We start from the raw sequence: 19300 nt of genomic DNA on the forward strand, positions 1-19300 counted from the left end.
ACACACAACTAACCTATTCCCTACACATTACTGAATAGCATACTTTTGGGGGTGCTGCTGACACTTCAATTAGCGAACAAATATTGGTTGAGCAGATTACGACTGCTAAATGGACACTAGTTTACTTAATGCACTGATAAAATATGAGTTATTCACATATAAGCATTAATATTTTGATAGCTGATGTTTATTAAACAATGCTTCACTTTTCTCTCCGTGCAGGGACTACTTCTACGACAGCTACTGCTCCTCGGCGCTGCTGCGCGGTGGCGGGGGTGCAGGCGGGGGCGGTTCGAATGGAGTGCGGGCCAAGAAGCGAAAGCGTCTGATGACCAACGGCGGCGGTCTCGCAGTGGCTGTGCAACAGCAACAACAACAGCATCATCACAGTGCGGCCGCGGTGGCCGCTGCTGCGGCAGCCGCCGTCCATCAGCAACAGCAGCAGGTGCAGCAGCAGCAACAGCAACACCATCAGCAGCAACAGCAGCAGCACCAGCAGCAGGTTGCTGCCGTTGCGATGGCGGCCATGGCCAATTTGTTGCCGCAGCAGCAGTTGCTGCTGCATCAGCAGAATCTGCTATCGAATGCGGCGGTGGCCACAACGGTAACGGCGGCTCCGGGTTCCATTCACTGGTCGCAATACAAACAGGAGCAGCAGCACCACCCACATGCGCACCACCCGCACCACCAGCAACCGTTCGGATTCCAGCTGAAGAGCAGCGTGGCTGTCCAGGCGACGACATCGCCGCAAAATGCAAAGTCTGCAATAATTGCTAATCAAACGGCGCTCGGCGAGCCATATCCGGTTGGAGCCGCCGCCTTTGCCGCCCATCAGCAGCAACATCAGCATCAGCAGCAGCAGCACCAGCACCAGCAGCATCAGCAACATCAGCAACCGTTGCTGCAGCCGTTGACTCTGGCATTGTCCCCACAGCAACCGCAGCCTCATCAGGCGGCAACGCCACTACAATTGCACAGCCAATTGATGCAGCAACATCAACAGCAGCAGCAGCAGCAGCAGCAGCAGCAACAACAGCAGCAGCACAACCAACAGCAGCAACATGCTCAGGAGCAATTAAGTTTGCATCAGCAATGGGGACCATTCAAAGTCTACAGTGAGTATTGACTTCAGTTTGCTCAGAAGGATGCTGGCCAATTGAGGGATAAAAGCTGGAAAAGTATATATTTTAATGATTGTCTGTGGTTTCATCTTGGGAGTTACCAAAAGAGCAGTAAGCTTTTATAAGTTAGTAAAACAGCGGTTAGATTTTCCCTCCTTACTTGACTGAAAAGATTAGGGTAGGCATCTTTAAGATAATTACGAGAAATAGGACTAATAGAACTTTATATATTCCTTTAATAATTATCCAAATAATAATTTTCATCTAGTTGTCCTGGTTGAACGGGTCAAAAATGCTGACGCCTGACGACAGAGTCTCTGAAAAAGAGAAATGAGTCACGTTGCCACTCTTTTGGCCATTGCAAGCGTATTCAGTGTCGTTCGGGGTCAACAGCAAGTTATGCCGAGGCCCGTGGCGGAAATCCCTTCACCGCAGCCTCTGCCCGCGGATTACGTGAAGGGAATACTTAGCCTGAAGAGCAGTCTGCTGACCAACAAGCAGGCCTTGGGTTACGCCGCCAGTCAGCAGGTGAACGGCCCCGCTTCCCTATCCGGAATCAGACCTGGTATGCGGTATACACAGCAGTTGGACGTACAGCAGCCGGAAAGCCAGCCGTTGCAGGAGATTCAGGTTGAGCCCGTTGCCAATCTGAGGCCAGCAGCGATAACTCAGAGCAGCCATCTTCACTCCCAGATGCCGTCGGCCAAGTTGAATCGATATAACCAGGAGTTCCCCGCCTTTCATCTATTCCAGCCGCCATTCGTGCCATTGTCAAAGCAGCAGGAGCGACAGGAGACACACGATCCGCCGCCAACTGCCGAGCAGCTCGAGTTGCTGCAACAGTTGTCCGAGTTCTTTGGCCAGCGACAGCAGTTGCAACAACAGGTGCGACCGCAGGAGGCAATGAACTGCGCTCAAGTGGATCAAAATGAGGGAAAAGGAGAATGCGAAGTGTTTGGGACTACCGAGGCTTGTGACTCCAATAAAAATGAAGAGGAGGATTCGATATCCGTTGATGTGAAGAACGAGGAATCTACTACAACAAGCACTGTCAAACCATCTGTGGCTCCCAAAACGAAGGCAACTAAGCCTCCAATCGGCAAGACTACCACCCAAAAACCTTTGACAACGCGTCCTACCAAAAGTACAACCAGAAAACTTCCATGTTGCACCAAGCCAAAGAATAATGGCGTTGTAGAAACTCCAAATGTCATCAGCTTTTCTCTGAATGTCCAAAATGAGAACTCGGAGCAGTCGAAAGCCTTGCAACAGCAACCTCGAAGTGGTAGACACGCCATTCAGCCTGATTTGCGCATAAATGCCATTACAAACTTGCTAAGATATCGCAGAAAAAGGGCTCAGGGTACAGCTGCATATCCCAAACCCTTTGCTTCTCAAAAGGATGATGAGTTGCAGTTGCAGAGCCGATTGAAACGAAAAAGAGATAGGATCCTGGACAAAAAGCAACTGCTTCAAGCAGAACTGAAGATTTGGCCGATTAGCATAAGATCGAATTTGATGGAACGATTGCACTAAGTTCCCAATATTTATATATTTTTGATATGCAATGATTAAAATAAAAAAAGTAAAATAATTGAACTGTTAGCTTTATAGAAATGTTAATTAAATGAACCAGATTAGTGCTTTTTAAATTTTATAACAGAGGCAGCTACTAGCAATCATTAATAGTACTTTTCTAGTGCATATAGCTTTTTCATAGTTTTTCACTTACGTTCAACATGTTTTCAAGACCTATCCCTTTGCATATTTACAGGCAATCCGGATACATTAATCTGCGGCAATTGCCGGGAATCCTTTGGCGAGCTGTCTGAGTTATTGGACCACAAGAAAAGTTATTGCAAACTGAGGTTCACATGCAAGTGCCAGGATGTTGCCTTTGCGGCAAGTGCAAGTAAGTGGGCGAAACGGGCCTCTATGGGGGGGCGTGAGGCAGCCTGTCTGTTGGCAATTAATTTATGATTGTTAAACACTTTTTGCCCTTGCCCCGGCCCCAAAAGTGTTTGTCTAAGTCGTAGGCACTCCTCTGTTTGCCAGTCAGCAACATCTGGTGGCCGGGCGGCAGGATGTCTGTGCACTCATGTCCTGCGGCTGCTGGCGAATGCATTTAAAATTGAGTTATTTATGCGCCAGAGCCTCCGATGTCTGTCCTTCTGCAAATTCCAACTTAAATAACTAATTAATTCTCGCATGTTTCACCCCTGCGCCTACAGAGACTCCGCCGACGAGCGCCAAATTGCTGTGCGCCGTTTGCAAGGATGCGTTCGTCAATCCTTGGGATTTGATGGTCCACGCACAGGCCGCCCACATGGTTAACATTTACGAGCTGGGCGATGATGAGGGCAGCAGCAGCAGCAACAGCAACAGCAATGCCACCACAGCCAACAGCAACAATGTTGCAAATGCAGCCGTGGAGAATGGCCATACCATCGCCGATGAGGCTGCCACAAAGCAGCAGATGCCGCAGATGCCGGATGCCTCATCAACACTTAACAAGGAGCCCAATAACAATAATAAAATTAGCAACAACAATATCAACAGTGAGGCCATCAATGGCCACATGTCGCCCACGGGAACGGGCATCATTATGGCATCGGTATCTACGGCTGAGAATGGAATGGCCAGCGACATGGAGACCAACTGTCTGGACATCAAGTTCAGCCCCAGTGCCAGTCCCAAGGAGGCGGGTGACATGATTACCGCCGCACCAGGCAGTGGTTCTCATTCCCCAGTGATTCCGTTACAGGATCAGCATAGGGATGATCTCTCCCTGGACGGACGCATGTCGAGCAGCTCCCAGCAGACCCATCACTCCGACGAACTGAACGTCAAGCTGCTGAATGGGTCCGTCTCCTCGAGGGGCAGCTCGCCCGGATTGGAGGCGGATGAGCCGCCGGCCACAAGGGCTTGCATTGTCCGCACCTTAAGCATTGTGAGTATGGATGATCCGGGGCAAACTAATTACACAGTCACTTCATAATAATAGTCACTTTATATGCAATCCAAAAACTGATTGTTTTCTAGTTAGAGCTTTAAAACTATTTAATCAATAAATCTTTAACTTTATTTTCAGGAAACAGCCGGCTCACCCACAGCGCCAACTGCCAATACTTTGAGCCTGATGTCGAACAGTTTAGGCCTGGCTCTCGCACCGCAATAGGTCAAAGTTCGCGGGGAGGGTCAACAGCATTTGGAAAGGGTTCAGAAGACTCCCTTTGGAGCGGTGTTATTTGTGCTATCGTATGGCGATACAAGTGCAATTTCTTCAGTATTTTTATAACAGACTAACCTTGGAGGGAGCTAATAAGTTCGAAGGAGAAAAAGAACGAATAACGTAAATTACAGCAAACATATCATTTTTAATTAGCCATAGATATGAAATACGAGCTGCTATAGTATATATAGTGTACTGCGTACTATATATATCAATTACAGACATGTGTACGTTTATATGTAATGTATTTGTATTTGTATTTGTAATTGTAATTGTAACTGCAAAACGCCTTTGTGTTTGTGTTGTTTGCATGTCCTTTGGGTTTAGCGTTTCAAACGTAAGTGTATTTATTTGGGTTTCAAAACTGCATAAGTGAACGTATAGGTAAAATTATGGAAAGCTTAAACTGTCATCGCCTGTCGGCGGTGCAAATTGAACGGTAATCGAGCTTTGTATATAGTTAATACCAATAATATGGATACAAATTACGGAATTATAAGATCATTGTTATTAACCAGACACAATCGTCTGGTGCTGGCTTTAACCGATGTTTATATATTTTGGATATAATTTACGAAACAAATTAATCGTAGTTGGTACCAAATTAGCCCACGCAAATTGTATATCAAAAGTAGCATAGTGACAACAGGTGTTTCAAAAACAAATTCGGAGTAACTTGCTATACATTATCTAGAATCATAATCAAATATGCGTAATATTAATAGCGACTATATTCTGTAATAACTATATCAAAAGTAGCGGCTATGTAAATAGGTTAATCAACGTATTATGTACTTACCAAGCAAACCAATTTGTAAACAGTAACAACATTCAATTCAATGTCCTCCAGCTAAAGCATATAAACCAACAAATGAAATGTATTATGCTAAATGAGAATACCAAATATATATATAAAGATATATATATACAAATATATAATTGATTGAGCCTTTCAATGGTTTGGTGGGCAATGGGTGGCTAAACTAAAGTGATTTTCCCAAGTCAAGTCACTTTTCCCTAGTTGAATTTCGGGCGACGCATCTGAAATTCTATTTTGCAGCTCATTAAAATAAATGATCGCCAGACAGAAACGAGAAGTGTGTAAATGTTTACGGCTGGCACAAGGAACAGGTAACAGGTAACAACGGCAAGTGCAAGGACAATGCCAACATTGTTGAAGGCACAGCCTCGCAATAATGAAAAGTTCCCCCCAACAAAGGGGACCCATTTTCCGCGTTGTTTTGGCGCCGTTTTCCAGGACCTCCGAAAAATTTAGACACAATGCCCCACGAATGCAGTTCACTTTATTAAAATGCGCAACCAAAATGGTCGGCATCGTGTTGCGCCGTATTGCTCCTGTCGCGGCTTCCCCTTTGTTGTGTCCTTGCCGCTGGCCACTGCACTTCTTGCTTGTACTCTCATTAAAGGGTAGTTAGACTTGGCCAAACATTTTACAGAATGCTTAATTAAATGTTCGAAAATTTGTTTATTTTTTTAGGCAAGAACAACAACTAAATTTTAATTTATGGGTTTATAATCTTAATTGAAATGTTTACATAATATAAATATTTAATTTAATTTGTTTATTACTAATAAATTTAATAAATAACAGTCGAAGTATGAGTTCGAGCGTAAGTCAGGCTTTCAAGTAAATAATAGCCATTTTAGTACCAACCATTTTTATTTAGATAGAGCATTTTCTAGTCGCTGTTCGCCATGTTCAAGCACCGCCATTGTTTAGCCGTGTTTAACGTGAGGATTTGACTCGACATTGTCGGCGTCTGCAGCCGTTTGCCGTTTTGTTTCGAGGTCGAGTTAAGCGCCTGCAGTCAAGTGGCCGGGATTTAAAATGCATAAGCCCGCGTGGCCGGAAAGTAGCCGTTTTCAATTTGGCCATGGCCATATGCGGCTGCACCTGTCGCGGTGGCTAGTTGCAGGCGAGGATGTGGCGCTGGTGACCCGGGGCTTGGTGAGCTTCAAGTGCGCACTGGCTAATTAGAATGCCTCGCCTAGTGCAGGCTCAAAGGTAACATTTAGCCGGGCATTGGGTCAGAGTTGACAATTACGTTAGCTGCAGGTGAGGAAGGAGGTTGGCCAGTCTCTGGGTTTCTTTAACCCCCACGGGGATTCCGGTGCTCCAGGGCGAGCTTGCAAATTACGCCAGCTTAGCGACATGAAGTAATTGAAACGCCACCGAAAACGCCACCTACCCACGCCGAAAATTCGTGGAAAAGTATGCGTGCCGCGTTGGCGATCCGTCGGGACTGTCCTCCACCCGGTTCCATCCCAGGACGGCAGCCGCACCCTGCACCCGTACGGATGGGTATATAAAAGCCGGAGTCTTGCGTGCGCACCGCTGACTTAGTCAACGCATCTCCAGCACGCCGGACCGGATGTCGACGGACAGCACACAACCCCATACGCCCAGCCATGAGGTGGCGGTACGTCCGCCGCCCTGTGCCGTTTCCAACCAGTGGAAACGGGCTGCACTGATGGCCCGGATGGCTCCGGCATTCCGGGAGACCGTATCCGATGACAGCGAGGACGAAGTGGACACCAAGAAGCAGATCAAATACGGCAGCGGCTTCCAGGCGGCCAAGGCCATCATACACGAGTACTGCGACTATACGACCATCCATGGCATCCGGTATCTGGGCGAGAAGAAGAGACCGCTCTTGGAGCGCCTCTTCTGGATCAGTGTCCTGGTGCTATCGGTTTTCACCTGCGTTAAGCTGACCTTAAATATCTGGGACAAGTGGAACAACAATCCGGTGATTGTCAGCTTCGCCGAGAAATCCACTCCGGTGTGGCAAATCCCATTTCCCGCCGTCACAGTTTGTCCGGAGACTAAAACGCGTCGTGAGATATTCAATTTTACGGATTCGTATCACCAAGTGCGTGATTTTCAGACTAATGTCAGCGGCATTGTGGACCTCACCGATAAGCAGTAAGTTATTGTGCTTTTCACACCTAAAAACGAATGTTTATTAGGGTAAATTTGTCAACAGAAAGGGATTATATGGCGCTGTGTCGCAGGTTTGCGAGCCACATTTGCATGATGTAACACTGGGTAATAAAACCCGGAGGGGCATGGAAATCATTGACGCCCTAACTGAAGTATCCCCCCATTTCGATGACACCTATCTAAACTGTAAGTGGCGTAACTCTCCGGTTAAATGCAGTGATATTTTCCACAAATTTGTGACGGAGGATGGCGTTTGCTTCAGTTTCAATTCACTCAGTCCAGCGGAGATTTTCCGAGCGGAAGGGTAAGCTTGGACATCAAGTTTATGATAAACTCAAATTCGAAGACTGGAGCTCTGTTGCAGTATTATTCCCGACTTTATATTCCGCGAGGAGAACCGACTATCCATGGACTGGAATGTGGAGGATGGTTATAGCGCCAGTGCGGATACATCTCCCTATCCAAATCGAGTTTTGGGTCCCGGAGCTCGAGCTGGTTTATATCTGTTCATGGGTGGTGCGGAGATTGATTTCGATGACATGTGTCGTGGTCCAGTTCAGGGCTTCAAGGTAAAATCTATTATGTTTGCTATAGTTGTTCAAGGAGAATCCTCTTAGATTTTATTACACACACCTGGCGATGTGGCCCAAGTGTCCAAGCAGTACTTCCGCATACCGTTCGACCAGGAAGTGCTCATATCCATTCGTCCCAAGATCATTACCACTTCGGATGGTCTGAAGCACTACGAACCCAATCGTCGGCAGTGCTATTTCCAGAAGGAAAGGGAATTACGTTACTTCAATATCTACTCGCAGAGTAATTGCGAATTGGAGTGCTTGGCCAACTTCACGTTGACCAAATGTGGCTGTGTTAAGTTCTCCATGCCACGTAAGTTTTAGCCCAGTATCGTCCATTGGGACTTAATTAACCAGTTTTGTTTCAGGTAATGTTAATATGCCCGTGTGTGGTGACGCCAGCTTGAAGTGCTATAACCAAGCCGAGGATGAGCTGCTGCTCAGGGAATTCACCCAGGGTTTGGTTAACGCAGGAGAGAATACTCGGGGAGAAACCGAGTGCAACTGCCTTCCATCGTGTACTTCTATTGCCTACGAGGCTGAGATCTCCCAGGCTGATTTTGACTATAAGACAGTAATTAATACTGATTCTCCGGAGGGAAAGGAGGAGCAAGCTAAGAGGCAAGGGTAAGTCAGACAAGAAACTCCTCTTAAAAACGTGATATATGTGTATTACCTAATCCAATATCTAACATCTTTTCTTAAAAAATCCATTTGACAGAATGAAGATGTCCCGCGTGTCCATCTTTTTCAAGGAGGCCCAGTTCCTCACCTCTCGGCGCTCAGAGCTCTATGGTACCACCGACTTTCTTGCCAATTGTGGTGGCTTACTTGGCCTCTTCATGGGCGTCTCCATGCTGAGCATAGTGGAACTGATCTATTTCTGCACCGTGCGCCTCATCTCGAACCTGAGGATGCGCCGCAAAACCCGCAAGGAACTGCTGAAGGCGGTCAACAAGGATGCCTAATCGAAGGACCTCCCGTACGGCCCATAAATAATTCCCAGTTTCCCAGTGAATCCAGCTGAACTGGAAGCCAAAGTTGAGCTGACTCTGCTGCTCTGTGTTTGTTCTGCGTTAAATGTTAAATCTGCAAACAATGAAAATAAAGTTGTACTCAGCACTAGACGGCAAATGCAGTGTTCTATCCGTTCCGATACGACCCGCATCCTGCCAAATCTTCTCTGTGCCTCTGTATGTGTGTGTAAGTCTGTGTGCATTTGAAATGGAATCAATTATTTTATTGTGTGATTTGCTGCTGCCTTCGATGCGATGCAATGCGATTCGATTTCGAAAGTCAATAGACAACGTCGTCGAAGAGTCGTGGACAAAGTCAAAGGGGAGCTACGCATCTCAACTTCCAGCTCATATGTTATGCAGGGCCAATCCTTTGATTCCGACCAAGTATATCCGAATGTATTCTGATCCCAGGAGTATGGGAGGCATGGGGCATGGGATACCTTGGCTGGGCAAACACTGAGGCAATCCCGGCACTCCTTCGTTCAAGTTGTGCGTGCGGCTCTAATGGAAATCCAATTGAATTAAGTTAATTATGTTGGCAAATATTTAAACAATAGCAGCAATTTATGCACACCCAACCCGGTGACTTCCCATCCTGCAGGCGCTGCAAAGTAGGCTTTAAAACGTTGCCATGCACTGGCTGTCATTTTGTTTAATTCAATTGGCTGTGTGCATTATGTACGCCACGTACATTTTCCACCAAATTGTTGCGCAACAGTTGTGCGGGCCATGAAGCGTCTGAATTTTGCCGCGGAGTTCATTACGGCAACAAGTGTCGAAATGTGTCGAAATATTGCAAATAAAGTTGACACATTTGCATATGCCTAATAAAATTTTCATGCCCACACACGGCGGAGTGCATCGCACATTGCACATCGGGCACGAAATCGCAGTCCACATCCGTGTCCGCACTTTGGCACTTTCCATCTCCACCGGCTGCTTTTCGCCTTTTGTGGGCCACTTTTTACTTTCCGTGCCTGCCAATTTGATTCACATATAAAAATGAATTTATGACAATTTCCGGCTGATGGCTGCCAAGGCTGTCTCGAGGGCTTTATTGATTTCACACAAAGCGAGGGTGGATAGCAAAATATTGAAATGATTCTTAAGAGCATTGGTTGTTGTATGGATAAGACTCACAATACTACTTCATTTCGCAAAACTTAAAATGCCCAGACTTGAATTAATTTATACTTTTTTCTTTTGTCAAGTTTCCCTTTTGTCATTTCTTCCACCGAATCTCGTTGAAAGGACGAAACTCTTATTTTACACAAGTATCTTCGTTGGGACATTGAGACTGTATTATATTCTCGTTTCAGTCGCCAATAATGTGACATTGACTATTAAGCAGTAAAACCTACTCAAAGTCGGGGCAGGCAGTGTCAGTAATCAATTTGCAAGTAATTTCTGCTCGGTTCCGGTTGAGTTTTCCTCCCTTTGTGATGGCGGACATGAATAAGTCCGGGATAACATGACACTTGACATTGAGCCGGAGGTCGGCGGGGAATCGTGCACTCGCGAGCAATATCAATAAAAAGTTTTCTTCGCTTTTTGCAGAAATTGCACGCAAAAAAAAGTACAAATTGTAATTAAACTTTTGCACAATGCAACTCAAACTGTCCGCAGTGTCTGGCAGCAGCAACAAAAAGCCATCAGCTGCATAGCAACAACCAATAACAAAGTGCAAGACGTGCTGCATTTGGCCAACCGTTTGATTTGCTCGGCGGTGCTTTGAATTTCCGGTTTCCAGTTTCCGGTTTAGGAACCCACAGCGAAAATAACACAACCAGCGAATATCAAATAATATTAGATATACATGATTGGATTCTAACGTGTTATTTATTCTCAATCTCAATGAACAGTCGTTTAGCATATGACCAAAAAAAAAGGATATTGAGAAATTCGTGGAAATCACATTTAATTTAGATTTTTGACATTTTTGAGAACATTTTTTAAGTAAACAGACGTATAAAATATAACTAACTACTCTCGAAAAACTTTTAAAAATGTATGAAAATAGGATTTTTAGACATTTGCAATAAGCTCTTCCTCAGTTTGAACTGCACTGTTCACCACTTTACAATCTACGGCCCAAAAGGATGAGGAAGTGGCCGCCAGGCAGCCATGTTTGTTTGTATTTATGTCGGTTTGCCGAGCAACGTTTTGCGGCATTCAGACATTCAAATGCAGAGTGACTACAGCACGCGGCTGTCACGTCAAGTGGTGGCCCACCTGGAGGGTATCCGATCGGATAGGATTGGATTGGAGGGGACTGGAGTGGAAGGGATGACGACTGCTGCCTAGAACTGATTGCTTAAGCGGAAATGACTTGAATGCCTTCGCTATCGCCGCGTCACACGGGGCGTATGTGGAATTTCGCACTCGATTGCCTTGGAGGCGAAGTTTTGTGTAACGCGATTAGCGGTTTGCGCTCAACGTTGTTTTGTTTGCTTTTGTGCCCAAGTCGTGGAAAGTCCTGTGGAGCAACACCTCAGCCCGGGAACTGGAAGAACCGAAACACCGGCATCGATTGCAGTAATTGCAGTTGTAGCGCGTCTAAAACTTTAACCGGAGTTGGAAAAGTCATTAAAAACTTGCTCCCAACTTTGGATACGAATTAGAATTTTTGATTAAATTGCTTGCCAGGCGGGATTCTTGGCAATTTACTGCGACAAGATGGGACGAGACAATTAATGAAAAATGCATAAGCCAAATGGCGAATCAATGTATATCGTGACACCAATTGCGAATTAACACCCTCATATACTCCCATACATACTTATGCATGTGGCATCATTGTCACGCCGGATTCGCTGCGGCATTGGCACTTGTATTTGGCATTTGTATGCAAACCGCGCACTAAATTAGATTCTTTTTTACTGCAGCCACATCGTCCGCTTGATGATGAGGCGACGACAGGGTCTCCGGGTGTATTTTCCCGCTTTTCCAGCTTTTCCCGCTTGTGGCGATAAAATGCGTAAGCTCGTTAAAATTGCACGCGACGCGCCTCTTATAATAATGGCAATCGATGGCTGACTGAGGATGCCGGTTAGCTGAAGGATATTGATGGTGCGACATATTGATTTGGCTCTGCAGGATTCCCCATGCGGTTCATGGTGAATCCGAGAGTGGAGCAAAGTAAACATAAAATCCTTGATGGTAAGTGAGTAGCATAAAATAAATAGAATTTGCAGGTCTTGAGCTTGCAACCTGTTGTAGTTTATGATCTCTCGAATAAAAATTAAGTTTTATAGATATTTCTATGGTTCTCACACTATTCTACGAATATATTCCATTTGTAAAATCTGCAACGGACATTCTGTATGTAAAATTCCATATCTAATCCCATTTCTAAGGTCTAAACAATTGAAACCGGAGTCCTTACACGCCCATTCATATTCAGTTTTATAATTGCTTTTGCCGGGGACCAGGCCCGAAAAATCTGCACCCAGAGAAAATTATTTGAATTAAATTCACTGGCGCAAGTTCTCGAGCTTATTATGCATTACCTAATGAAAACTGGGCCAGGACCAAGGACCCAGGAACCGAGGAACAGAACTGGCAGCCGCGTAAGCAAATAATAAATAAATAAATAAACGAAAAGCGCAAATAACATTTGAGAGCCAGATTTAATTTCTAACGTTGAGTGCGCATATTAAAACAGTGAGGATGGGATGAGTGTGCCGCTGGAGGATGGTGGTGATTGTGGTGGCCCGGGGATTTTCCGGGTGAAAAACAAGGGGAGGCGGCAGCAGACAAAAGGCGGAGGAAAACCTTGCTGCGAGCAACAAACAAAGATGATGCGGATATCACTGAGCTCGGTCTGGTGTGTCGGAGTCTGTGGATATTATATGGAAGTGGATATGGAAGTGCAGCGGAAATGCGGGATTCCGGGACTATGGCCACCCCCGAACCCAAAGACTGCTGGGCCTGGGGATATAAAAATAAACAATCAAAGCGGGCGGCAGAAGGCGTAATAGAAGTTGGCGTGAGTAAACAATGAATTACGGAATCATGAAAGCAAATTGACTTTAATGCAAAAATCAAATATTTACACAGCGCGGATGCGGGACAAGGACAGTCGTTGCGGCGTTGAATGGTTAGAGGGAAAGAGGAGGCAATGCAATTGCAATTCCCCGGCGAAAGAGACGGCAATAGACAGCAGACCCAGAGACAAAAGGCAAACAAATAGACAGACAAAACCCGAATGGAAGAAGCAACGCATACAAATCGAGGTTATGTTAGACGTCCTGGCTGCAAACTCTTTCCGCTCTTTCCCAAAATTTGTTTCGGCACTTAAATGCCAATGCACACAAGCTCGGAAAACACACTCATATGCAAGTTTGAATGGAGTTACACAGGAAAAAAATCGACATAAGTTTGTCTTGGAACTTGGAAAACATATAAGCGTGTACAAAAATGGTAAAGCTGTTTCGAAAGCTCAAGAACAAAGCTAATTCGAAAGCTAATATGAAATGTTATCGTAATAGGTTTTATCCTAATTCTAAGTTACATGTAAAGTTGGCTAAAATAGATTTTTCTCTCTGCATAAAAAGCAAGAAATTTCTTTAGGGTCGAGGGTCAAAAGGGGTTTAAACTGCGGGTCAGCTTTTGTGCGGCATTGGATTGGTCTGCGGCGTTTCCGGTTTTCGAGTATACGTTATTAGCTCACTGGGCGTGGATGCGGTCCAGTAGGGTCTGAATTTTACGATTTCATTCATTTTTGTGGCTGCCATTTGGCGCCGCAAAATATGCAACTAAATTTTATTTGCAGAAATAAGAGCTCAAGACCTTGGCTGGCATAAAAATAATATTGGGCAATGCCTTGGAAGTAAGTGTGAAAAATACTTGAAGGCATTCGTTCCAAAGAATTTATCAATTAAAATAGTAGCTGAAAAACACAGCACCCGTGTAATAAAGCACGTAACAGAGTAAAAAAAAGAAAAAAAACAAACCGAATAGAGTGTGGTAAAATTGGGTGAAAGCGGAAACATCACACAAATCTGAAAACCATAAAAGTGTCGCTTTCAATTGTTACCCCAACTTCGCAACTACAGGCGACAATCGAAGCCAACAAGTGAAATTGAAACGTTCAATGGATAGTGCGGATTGCCTGAAAGGATGCATGTGGGCAGAGGGGCATGGAAAGGAAGCAGGATGGATGAGGGTGCTCTAGAAGCTCACAGGCACAAATTGATGATGATGTAGTGTGTGTGCCTGCAACTGTGTGGCAGGATGCTCAGCGAGATTTTTTATGCATCCTGACATGGGGTTTGCGAATTTATAGATGGAGTTCAGGGCCTTAAAAATTATTTATGCATTAAATATTAACTTATTTTTGGAAAGAATAAAATTAAAATTATATTAAAAATATGAATTTTCACTTTTGATAGAGTAGCACAAATCCCCAGTGATTTTTATTCCAATACTTTATTACTTTCTCAGCTCAACTGAGAATGATGCCAGCGATGATTGACACCACGCCCGGCAATAAATTTTTAATTTTCAATGCTCCCCGATAGACTGGGTCTCTGATGGACCCCTGTCCACATCCTTGCCTCCCAGTGAGCTTGTTAAATTCAAATTAGAACGATGCCAGGAGCTGCGCTCTATGCGAGAAGTTGCCGCTGACAGCGAAGATAAATGACACAGAACTGCGATCGCAACAAATTAACCTTGTTAGAGGCTGCAGCACAGGCAAAGGCGGGGCCAGGACATAACTCCGGAGCAGTGGTAACGGCAAGGACTCCGGCCCGAGGACACCAGTTACAAGTGTATGTAATTTTTTATCGTCTGCGACTTTCGACTCCACTCTCCCACTGACGACGACTGACTTATGAATGGCGTGTGCCAAGTTGAGTCGAGACAAAGCACTGAAAGAAATCGTATGTCCCTAAAAATAATAATATATAGTTAAAAAAATAATAAAATATTTGTGTATATATCAGAATGAAGCATATTTATATTATGCTGATACAATTAGTCTTATATTTTAAAATTAATTTATTAACGAATTTATTAAAGAAATTGTATTATATTGCATTATACTGAATGTTTCGTATGTTTTTTTTTTAAGTACCTTGAATTTGCTTCAACTGACACTGCTTTGGAGTCGATAAATCAGTTTGTGTATCAAATTGAATTCACGAGCGTGCACATGACACCAGCCCACGCACATTTATCAGCCGATTCAGGCGAATCCTGCGGAGCATGAACTTTAACTCCACCGGTTTTGGGCAACCGCAAAATTTTAATCTCAACTAAGAGCTTACAAGAAAATAAAATCCATTGCCCGTTTGCATTATAAATTATTCATTACGAAAACGCAACCGCGACACGCCCACTTTTTTTTTTGAGCCAAGTAAATGAACGCCTGCCGCCGACGGGCGCTCGTTTGCACCTAATTTGATTTTTAGTTGCTGCTCCTTTTGGTGGCGAGTCTGCGGTCGGTTCTCTTGGCATTCCATCCCCGCTGCTGCTGCTCCACCCATATGGCATTTGAAACCATCTCGCAGATCCTTGCTCACAAATACAGGCGCCCACACGAAGAAGGACTCGGCAGCGCATCCTGTTTTCTTTTCATTCATTCCGGCGCGGCTGGCTGTCGAAAAAATGTCTGTTATGTGGCTAGAGAATTTTGCAGTAATTAATGGCAACTGTTTGATTAAAAAATTCCACAGCAGCTTTTCCACATGCAGGGATGTGTACGGGTTTAGTTCTATTTTTCCCCGCCCCCAAGCCGTTTTCCATTACCAAACGCGGTCAAAAGCTGCGATGCTGAATAAATCTATGCAAATTCCAGAGATTTCTTAAAGGCCTTTTTCAAGCTGTTCAAACGTTGAATGAAGCAAAGAAGTACAAATTTATGAAAATAAATAATAATATTTGTTTATATAACACTTGAGAACAATGTCAATTGGATTACCATTTGCAAAATTTCAATGTTGATTTTTTGATTTTAATCTGGGCTATAATGTGCATTTGCTCAACTCGTGTACTCAAAATCATTCTTTTGGCATTCATACATCTTGCCGCAGTGAGTTAAATAGTAACCCGATTATATAAAATTACTGTATACGCACTTTTTAAGGGATTTAATGCCGCACAAATAGCAAAAGATATTACTTTGCTGGATAAACTGGTGGGTCACCATCATGTTATACTTACTATAAGTCTAGCACTATGTGTTATTATACTAGTTGTTCTCATAGTTGCCATTTTTGCTGCGATTTGTCATCATATATTGGCTTTAAACGTGGTGCGTATTTTTAATTATTCAAAATTATTGTTTTCAAAATATTTTACAACTTTTTCAGACGCTTGTTTTCTTGATTTTTAAGTGTGTAGCAAAGGGTATTATAGTCATCGTTTGTACTTTAACCGCAGAAACAGGTATTGAAAATACTGCCACCCATTTATGGTTCTTTCTATGCTGGAAATTCACGGTACGTATTTCATTTAATTGGATTAGTAATTATATAATAATAATTTACTCAAAACAGTGTTGCTGTATGGTCTTTAATCTATTCTTTTATATTCGGCTAACAGAGAATTCAAGACAAGCTGACTAATTCTTATAAAGGGAATTGATTGTGGTAAGGTTTTGTAAAACTTATAAACTTAGAAAATTCAAAAAATTTTTAACACACATTTGTTTTAGTTCTACGAAGGATATATTTTCAAATTGTATTTTGACAGGATGTGCTTTTGCCCTACACTTGGTCTCAAAATTGGACTTTTGCTTATAATACCTATAACGGCAGTAAGTTGGATGCTAATTTGATTGATTAACAAATTCATTATTCATTTGGCAGGGAATTAATGGTGCTCAAATAGCCAAAGATGTTTCTATGTGGAATTTATTACAGGGATACCATTATATTATGCTTATTATAAGTTTATCCGTTTCCATAGTTATACTGGCGACTCTAGTTCTTTTAGTCTATGCGGCGATCTGTGATAAAATTCGAATTCTAAAAGTGGTTGGTTAGCATGAGGTTTTACAAAAATCTTTAAGATGAATTCTTGGTGTCATTTTTAGATGATCTTTGTTTATGTAGCAATCGTCGTGGTGAAACTGATAATTCTGTTCGTGTGCATAAGTACTGAATTGAATCCTGACAAGACGGCAGCTCATCCCATATTTATGGTTTGCTGGCTCCTTACGGTATGGTTATACATATATAAATTATTAATTATATAAATATATCTTACCCAAGTTTTTCTGCCAACTGAATAGTTCTTATGTATGGCCGCTATAATACTATACTGGCTTCGGCTACATGACCTTGCCAACGAAGACTATTAAAGTGGAATTATTGCATTGAAATGAGAAAAAGCTAGTTGAATTCGCAAATTATAATGGCCATCTTTTGGGTATTGAAAAACATAGTATCGCTAATTGTGAACCGAATAAATTCTGTTTTTTTAAAGCAGTCATACCATCGAAAGCAGTGTCATTTTAGGTCAATAATATATATTCGTATTTTTCGGAAAAGTATGGTGGATAATGAGGAAACAGGAGTCATTCAGAGATTACTCAGCGTTGGGAAGCTACAGATCTACAAGTACATAATCTACTTTGTGTGGGTGGTCAATTTCGTAGGTACTATCATGGAAGCCAAGAAAAAGCCACTACAAAGGTGTTCCCACCCACAGATATTCACCTGTGCGGATGTTTACATATATTATTTCATACTGAAGGACCACATGGGCTGCTGGAATTGTTTGTTCAGGTCCTACATGATAATCGCTCTAACCGTAAATGTCCTAATGGTTCCGCTGCTGATCGTCGGTTTTATCTTCATATATTCGAATTTATCCGGCGAAATACGCATTGTAATTGTTTGTAAACATTATTTTTGAAAACACAGCGATTGCCTAGATTATATTTCACTTTTGCAGTATGCCACAGTACTCTTCCTAGCAACATGGTTGCAAATGATGTTGACTATTCTGTTTGCACAGCAGTATCAAATTGTTGGAGATGTACTTCGAATATGGATGAATCACAAGAGTTTGGAATTCTACGAAAGGCGTGTAAGATATTAATATTAGTTAAGTAGTAAAGTTAAACACTTAGTTTGTTAAAAGTGCCAGTGCTGCGGCGTTTTGGGACCTGACGACTACAAGTTGGGCGATCTGAAAATCCCAAAATCCTGTTACAAGAATGGCAGTAAAATGGAGGAGGACCTGTACCGATCAGGCTGCTCCACGCACTCCATAAAACCCTCGTCGCCCATCATCCAGGTGATCTCCTTCGTAATTCAGGTGAGTAGTGATCGGATGCTTCGAATTCAGTCGCTAAAAACCATTTTAGTATGTTTTAGTCATATGCATTAAGGTATTCCTCATTATCCTGCTAAGGAGCAAGACCCAACGCACAAGTATGTGGTCTGAGCGACGCACCGAAATGTTTGGTAGTGTGAAAAATTGACTTAAAGTTCTATTCGGATTTGGGAAGCAATCCTAAAGAACATCTCAGAACTTTGGGGCTATTTTCCAAGATTGCATGGAACTTAAGCAGCAGATTTTCATGTGAATTGCAGTTTTGGGTGCGGTTTTGAATTCACATTGCCCCGGCCATGAGTATTGGCATTCTGGCGGACGAGACAAATTGGATGCTGCTGGCCATCGTCATATTTCACGGACTGCAATCAATAACGATAAACACTTGAGTCGCAAATCCAATGTCCAGAATCCTGTCCAACAACGGCATGCATATGGATGAGCCAATAAAGAAATCAACAAAGCATGTCGGGCGATTGAAAAAGTATTGCAAATACCCCGGATAGCCGGGGATTCGGACACGGAATTGGACTCCAATCCGGACAATATGCAAATGCAGCTAAGCAGAAAATATTCAAGGACGATCCAGCCCCTCCACCAAACGCTCAAGTTTATATATTCATTTTGTGTCCCTCGTCCCGCGCATAAATTTTATTGTTGTCAACATTAAATTCTAGTCGTGAAAAACAATTTTGCAGCATTTGAAAATCCATAAAATATGCATACGAAATTGTCCGCCGGAACGACCAACTTTATGGCTAAATAGTTTGCTCCGGCCCACATCGTTAATGCCTTTTTTATGCGTGTGTTTGGGTGTTGGGTAAACTTTTTAGCCGCCATAACAATAACGGCAGCAAAAGCAACCACACTTTGGTCAAGCTGCTGAAATATCCAGTGCAAAGTTCATAGATAGAAGGGGATACAAAGACGGAGTCGCAGGCCAAAAGGGTCATGTGGCTCATTAAACTTTGGCTAACAATTTTTTGTTGCACCCCTCCAACCGACAAAGACAAACAGAAAGTTTTGCACTAAATATTTGCGCCCTCGCAAAAAAAAATTCAGAGTTGAACTAGGAAAACAGAATAAAAAGGGTTTTTGAG

At 43.3% G+C, this 19300-nt stretch overlaps 6 protein-coding genes across 8 annotated transcripts in view; all 6 read left to right on the forward strand.

Annotated features, from left to right (window-relative positions):
- Nucleotides 1-5301, forward strand: part of LOC6737142 (homeotic protein female sterile) — a 32070-nt gene extending 26769 nt beyond the window's left edge. The window contains exons 5-8 of the mRNA XM_016171011.3: nt 223-1115; nt 2896-3033; nt 3353-4071; nt 4213-5301. Of these exons, the coding sequence (XP_016030768.1) occupies nt 223-1115; nt 2896-3033; nt 3353-4071; nt 4213-4299 (1837 nt within the window). The 3' untranslated portion in view covers nt 4300-5301. The remainder of the gene's footprint in view (nt 1-222; nt 1116-2895; nt 3034-3352; nt 4072-4212) is intronic.
- Nucleotides 1384-2720, forward strand: LOC6737143. Its single transcript, XM_002083954.4, has one exon. It carries the CDS (start codon nt 1452-1454, stop codon nt 2655-2657), a length of 1206 nt encoding a protein of 401 aa, XP_002083990.1. The 5' UTR covers nt 1384-1451; the 3' UTR covers nt 2658-2720.
- Nucleotides 5302-6678: 1377 nt separating the features above from the next.
- Nucleotides 6679-9051, forward strand: LOC27208654 (pickpocket protein 28). Its single transcript, XM_016184218.2, has 6 exons — nt 6679-7300; nt 7362-7622; nt 7683-7887; nt 7936-8206; nt 8262-8520; nt 8615-9051. The coding sequence occupies exons 1-6, from the start codon at nt 6747-6749 to the stop codon at nt 8859-8861; spliced, it is 1797 nt and encodes a 598-aa protein (XP_016030773.1). The 5' UTR covers nt 6679-6746; the 3' UTR covers nt 8862-9051.
- A 6754-nt stretch (nt 9052-15805) lies between these two features.
- On the forward strand, nt 15806-16621 carry LOC27206849. The gene is made up of 5 exons (XM_016182636.3): nt 15806-15948; nt 16003-16170; nt 16229-16357; nt 16415-16507; nt 16573-16621. The coding sequence occupies exons 1-4, from the start codon at nt 15886-15888 to the stop codon at nt 16481-16483; spliced, it is 429 nt and encodes a 142-aa protein (XP_016030774.1). The 5' UTR covers nt 15806-15885; the 3' UTR covers nt 16484-16507; nt 16573-16621.
- LOC27209461 lies at nt 16468-17486 on the forward strand. Of its 2 annotated transcripts, none has more exons than XM_044922937.1 (6): nt 16468-16507; nt 16573-16674; nt 16727-16894; nt 16954-17079; nt 17152-17288; nt 17349-17486. In XM_044922937.1, the coding sequence occupies exons 2-5, from the start codon at nt 16612-16614 to the stop codon at nt 17218-17220; spliced, it is 426 nt and encodes a 141-aa protein (XP_044778872.1). In that variant the 5' UTR covers nt 16468-16507; nt 16573-16611; the 3' UTR covers nt 17221-17288; nt 17349-17486. The 2 variants fall into 2 exon arrangements, with proteins under 2 accessions (XP_044778872.1, XP_044778873.1); XM_044922938.1 differs by having other exon boundaries at nt 17346-17474.
- On the forward strand, nt 17274-18887 carry LOC6737145 (protein late bloomer). 2 transcript variants are annotated; one of them, XM_016171012.3, is made up of 5 exons: nt 17274-17513; nt 17571-17756; nt 17817-17951; nt 18006-18182; nt 18232-18887. In XM_016171012.3, exons 1-5 carry the CDS (start codon nt 17274-17276, stop codon nt 18346-18348), a joined length of 855 nt encoding a protein of 284 aa, XP_016030778.2. In that variant the 3' UTR covers nt 18349-18887. The 2 variants fall into 2 exon arrangements, with proteins under 2 accessions (XP_016030778.2, XP_016030779.2); XM_016171013.3 differs by having other exon boundaries at nt 17571-17750.
- Nucleotides 18888-19300: the final 413 nt, after the last annotated feature.

The sequence above is a fragment of the Drosophila simulans genome, chromosome 3L, assembly GCF_016746395.2.
Source record: "Drosophila simulans strain w501 chromosome 3L, Prin_Dsim_3.1, whole genome shotgun sequence".
NCBI classification, from domain to species: Eukaryota; Metazoa; Arthropoda; class Insecta; order Diptera; family Drosophilidae; genus Drosophila; species Drosophila simulans.

Excerpts from the sequence above, each read along its gene's own strand:
- LOC27209461 (XM_044922937.1), top strand. The coding sequence starts at position 16,612 with ATGTGCTTTTGCCCTACACTTGGTCTCAAAATTGGACTTTTGCTTATA. Across the intron at positions 16,895-16,953 it reads AAATTCGAATTCTAAAAGTG|ATGATCTTTGTTTATGTAGC; the intron begins GTTGGTTAGCAT and ends TGTCATTTTTAG. Across the intron at positions 17,080-17,151 it reads TGGTTTGCTGGCTCCTTACG|TTCTTATGTATGGCCGCTAT; the intron begins GTATGGTTATAC and ends CCAACTGAATAG.
- LOC6737143 (XM_002083954.4), top strand. The coding sequence starts at position 1,452 with ATGAGTCACGTTGCCACTCTTTTGGCCATTGCAAGCGTATTCAGTGTC.
- LOC27208654 (XM_016184218.2), top strand. The coding sequence starts at position 6,747 with ATGTCGACGGACAGCACACAACCCCATACGCCCAGCCATGAGGTGGCG. Across the intron at positions 7,623-7,682 it reads GAGATTTTCCGAGCGGAAGG|TATTATTCCCGACTTTATAT; the intron begins GTAAGCTTGGAC and ends GCTCTGTTGCAG. Across the intron at positions 8,521-8,614 it reads GAGCAAGCTAAGAGGCAAGG|AATGAAGATGTCCCGCGTGT; the intron begins GTAAGTCAGACA and ends TCCATTTGACAG.
- LOC6737145 (XM_016171012.3), top strand. The coding sequence starts at position 17,274 with ATGGCCATCTTTTGGGTATTGAAAAACATAGTATCGCTAATTGTGAAC. Across the intron at positions 17,757-17,816 it reads GCGAAATACGCATTGTAATT|TATGCCACAGTACTCTTCCT; the intron begins GTTTGTAAACAT and ends TCACTTTTGCAG. Across the intron at positions 17,952-18,005 it reads TGGAATTCTACGAAAGGCGT|TGCCAGTGCTGCGGCGTTTT; the intron begins GTAAGATATTAA and ends GTTTGTTAAAAG.
- LOC27206849 (XM_016182636.3), top strand. The coding sequence starts at position 15,886 with ATGTGCATTTGCTCAACTCGTGTACTCAAAATCATTCTTTTGGCATTC. Across the intron at positions 15,949-16,002 it reads CATTCATACATCTTGCCGCA|GGATTTAATGCCGCACAAAT; the intron begins GTGAGTTAAATA and ends GCACTTTTTAAG. Across the intron at positions 16,358-16,414 it reads TTCTATGCTGGAAATTCACG|TGTTGCTGTATGGTCTTTAA; the intron begins GTACGTATTTCA and ends TACTCAAAACAG.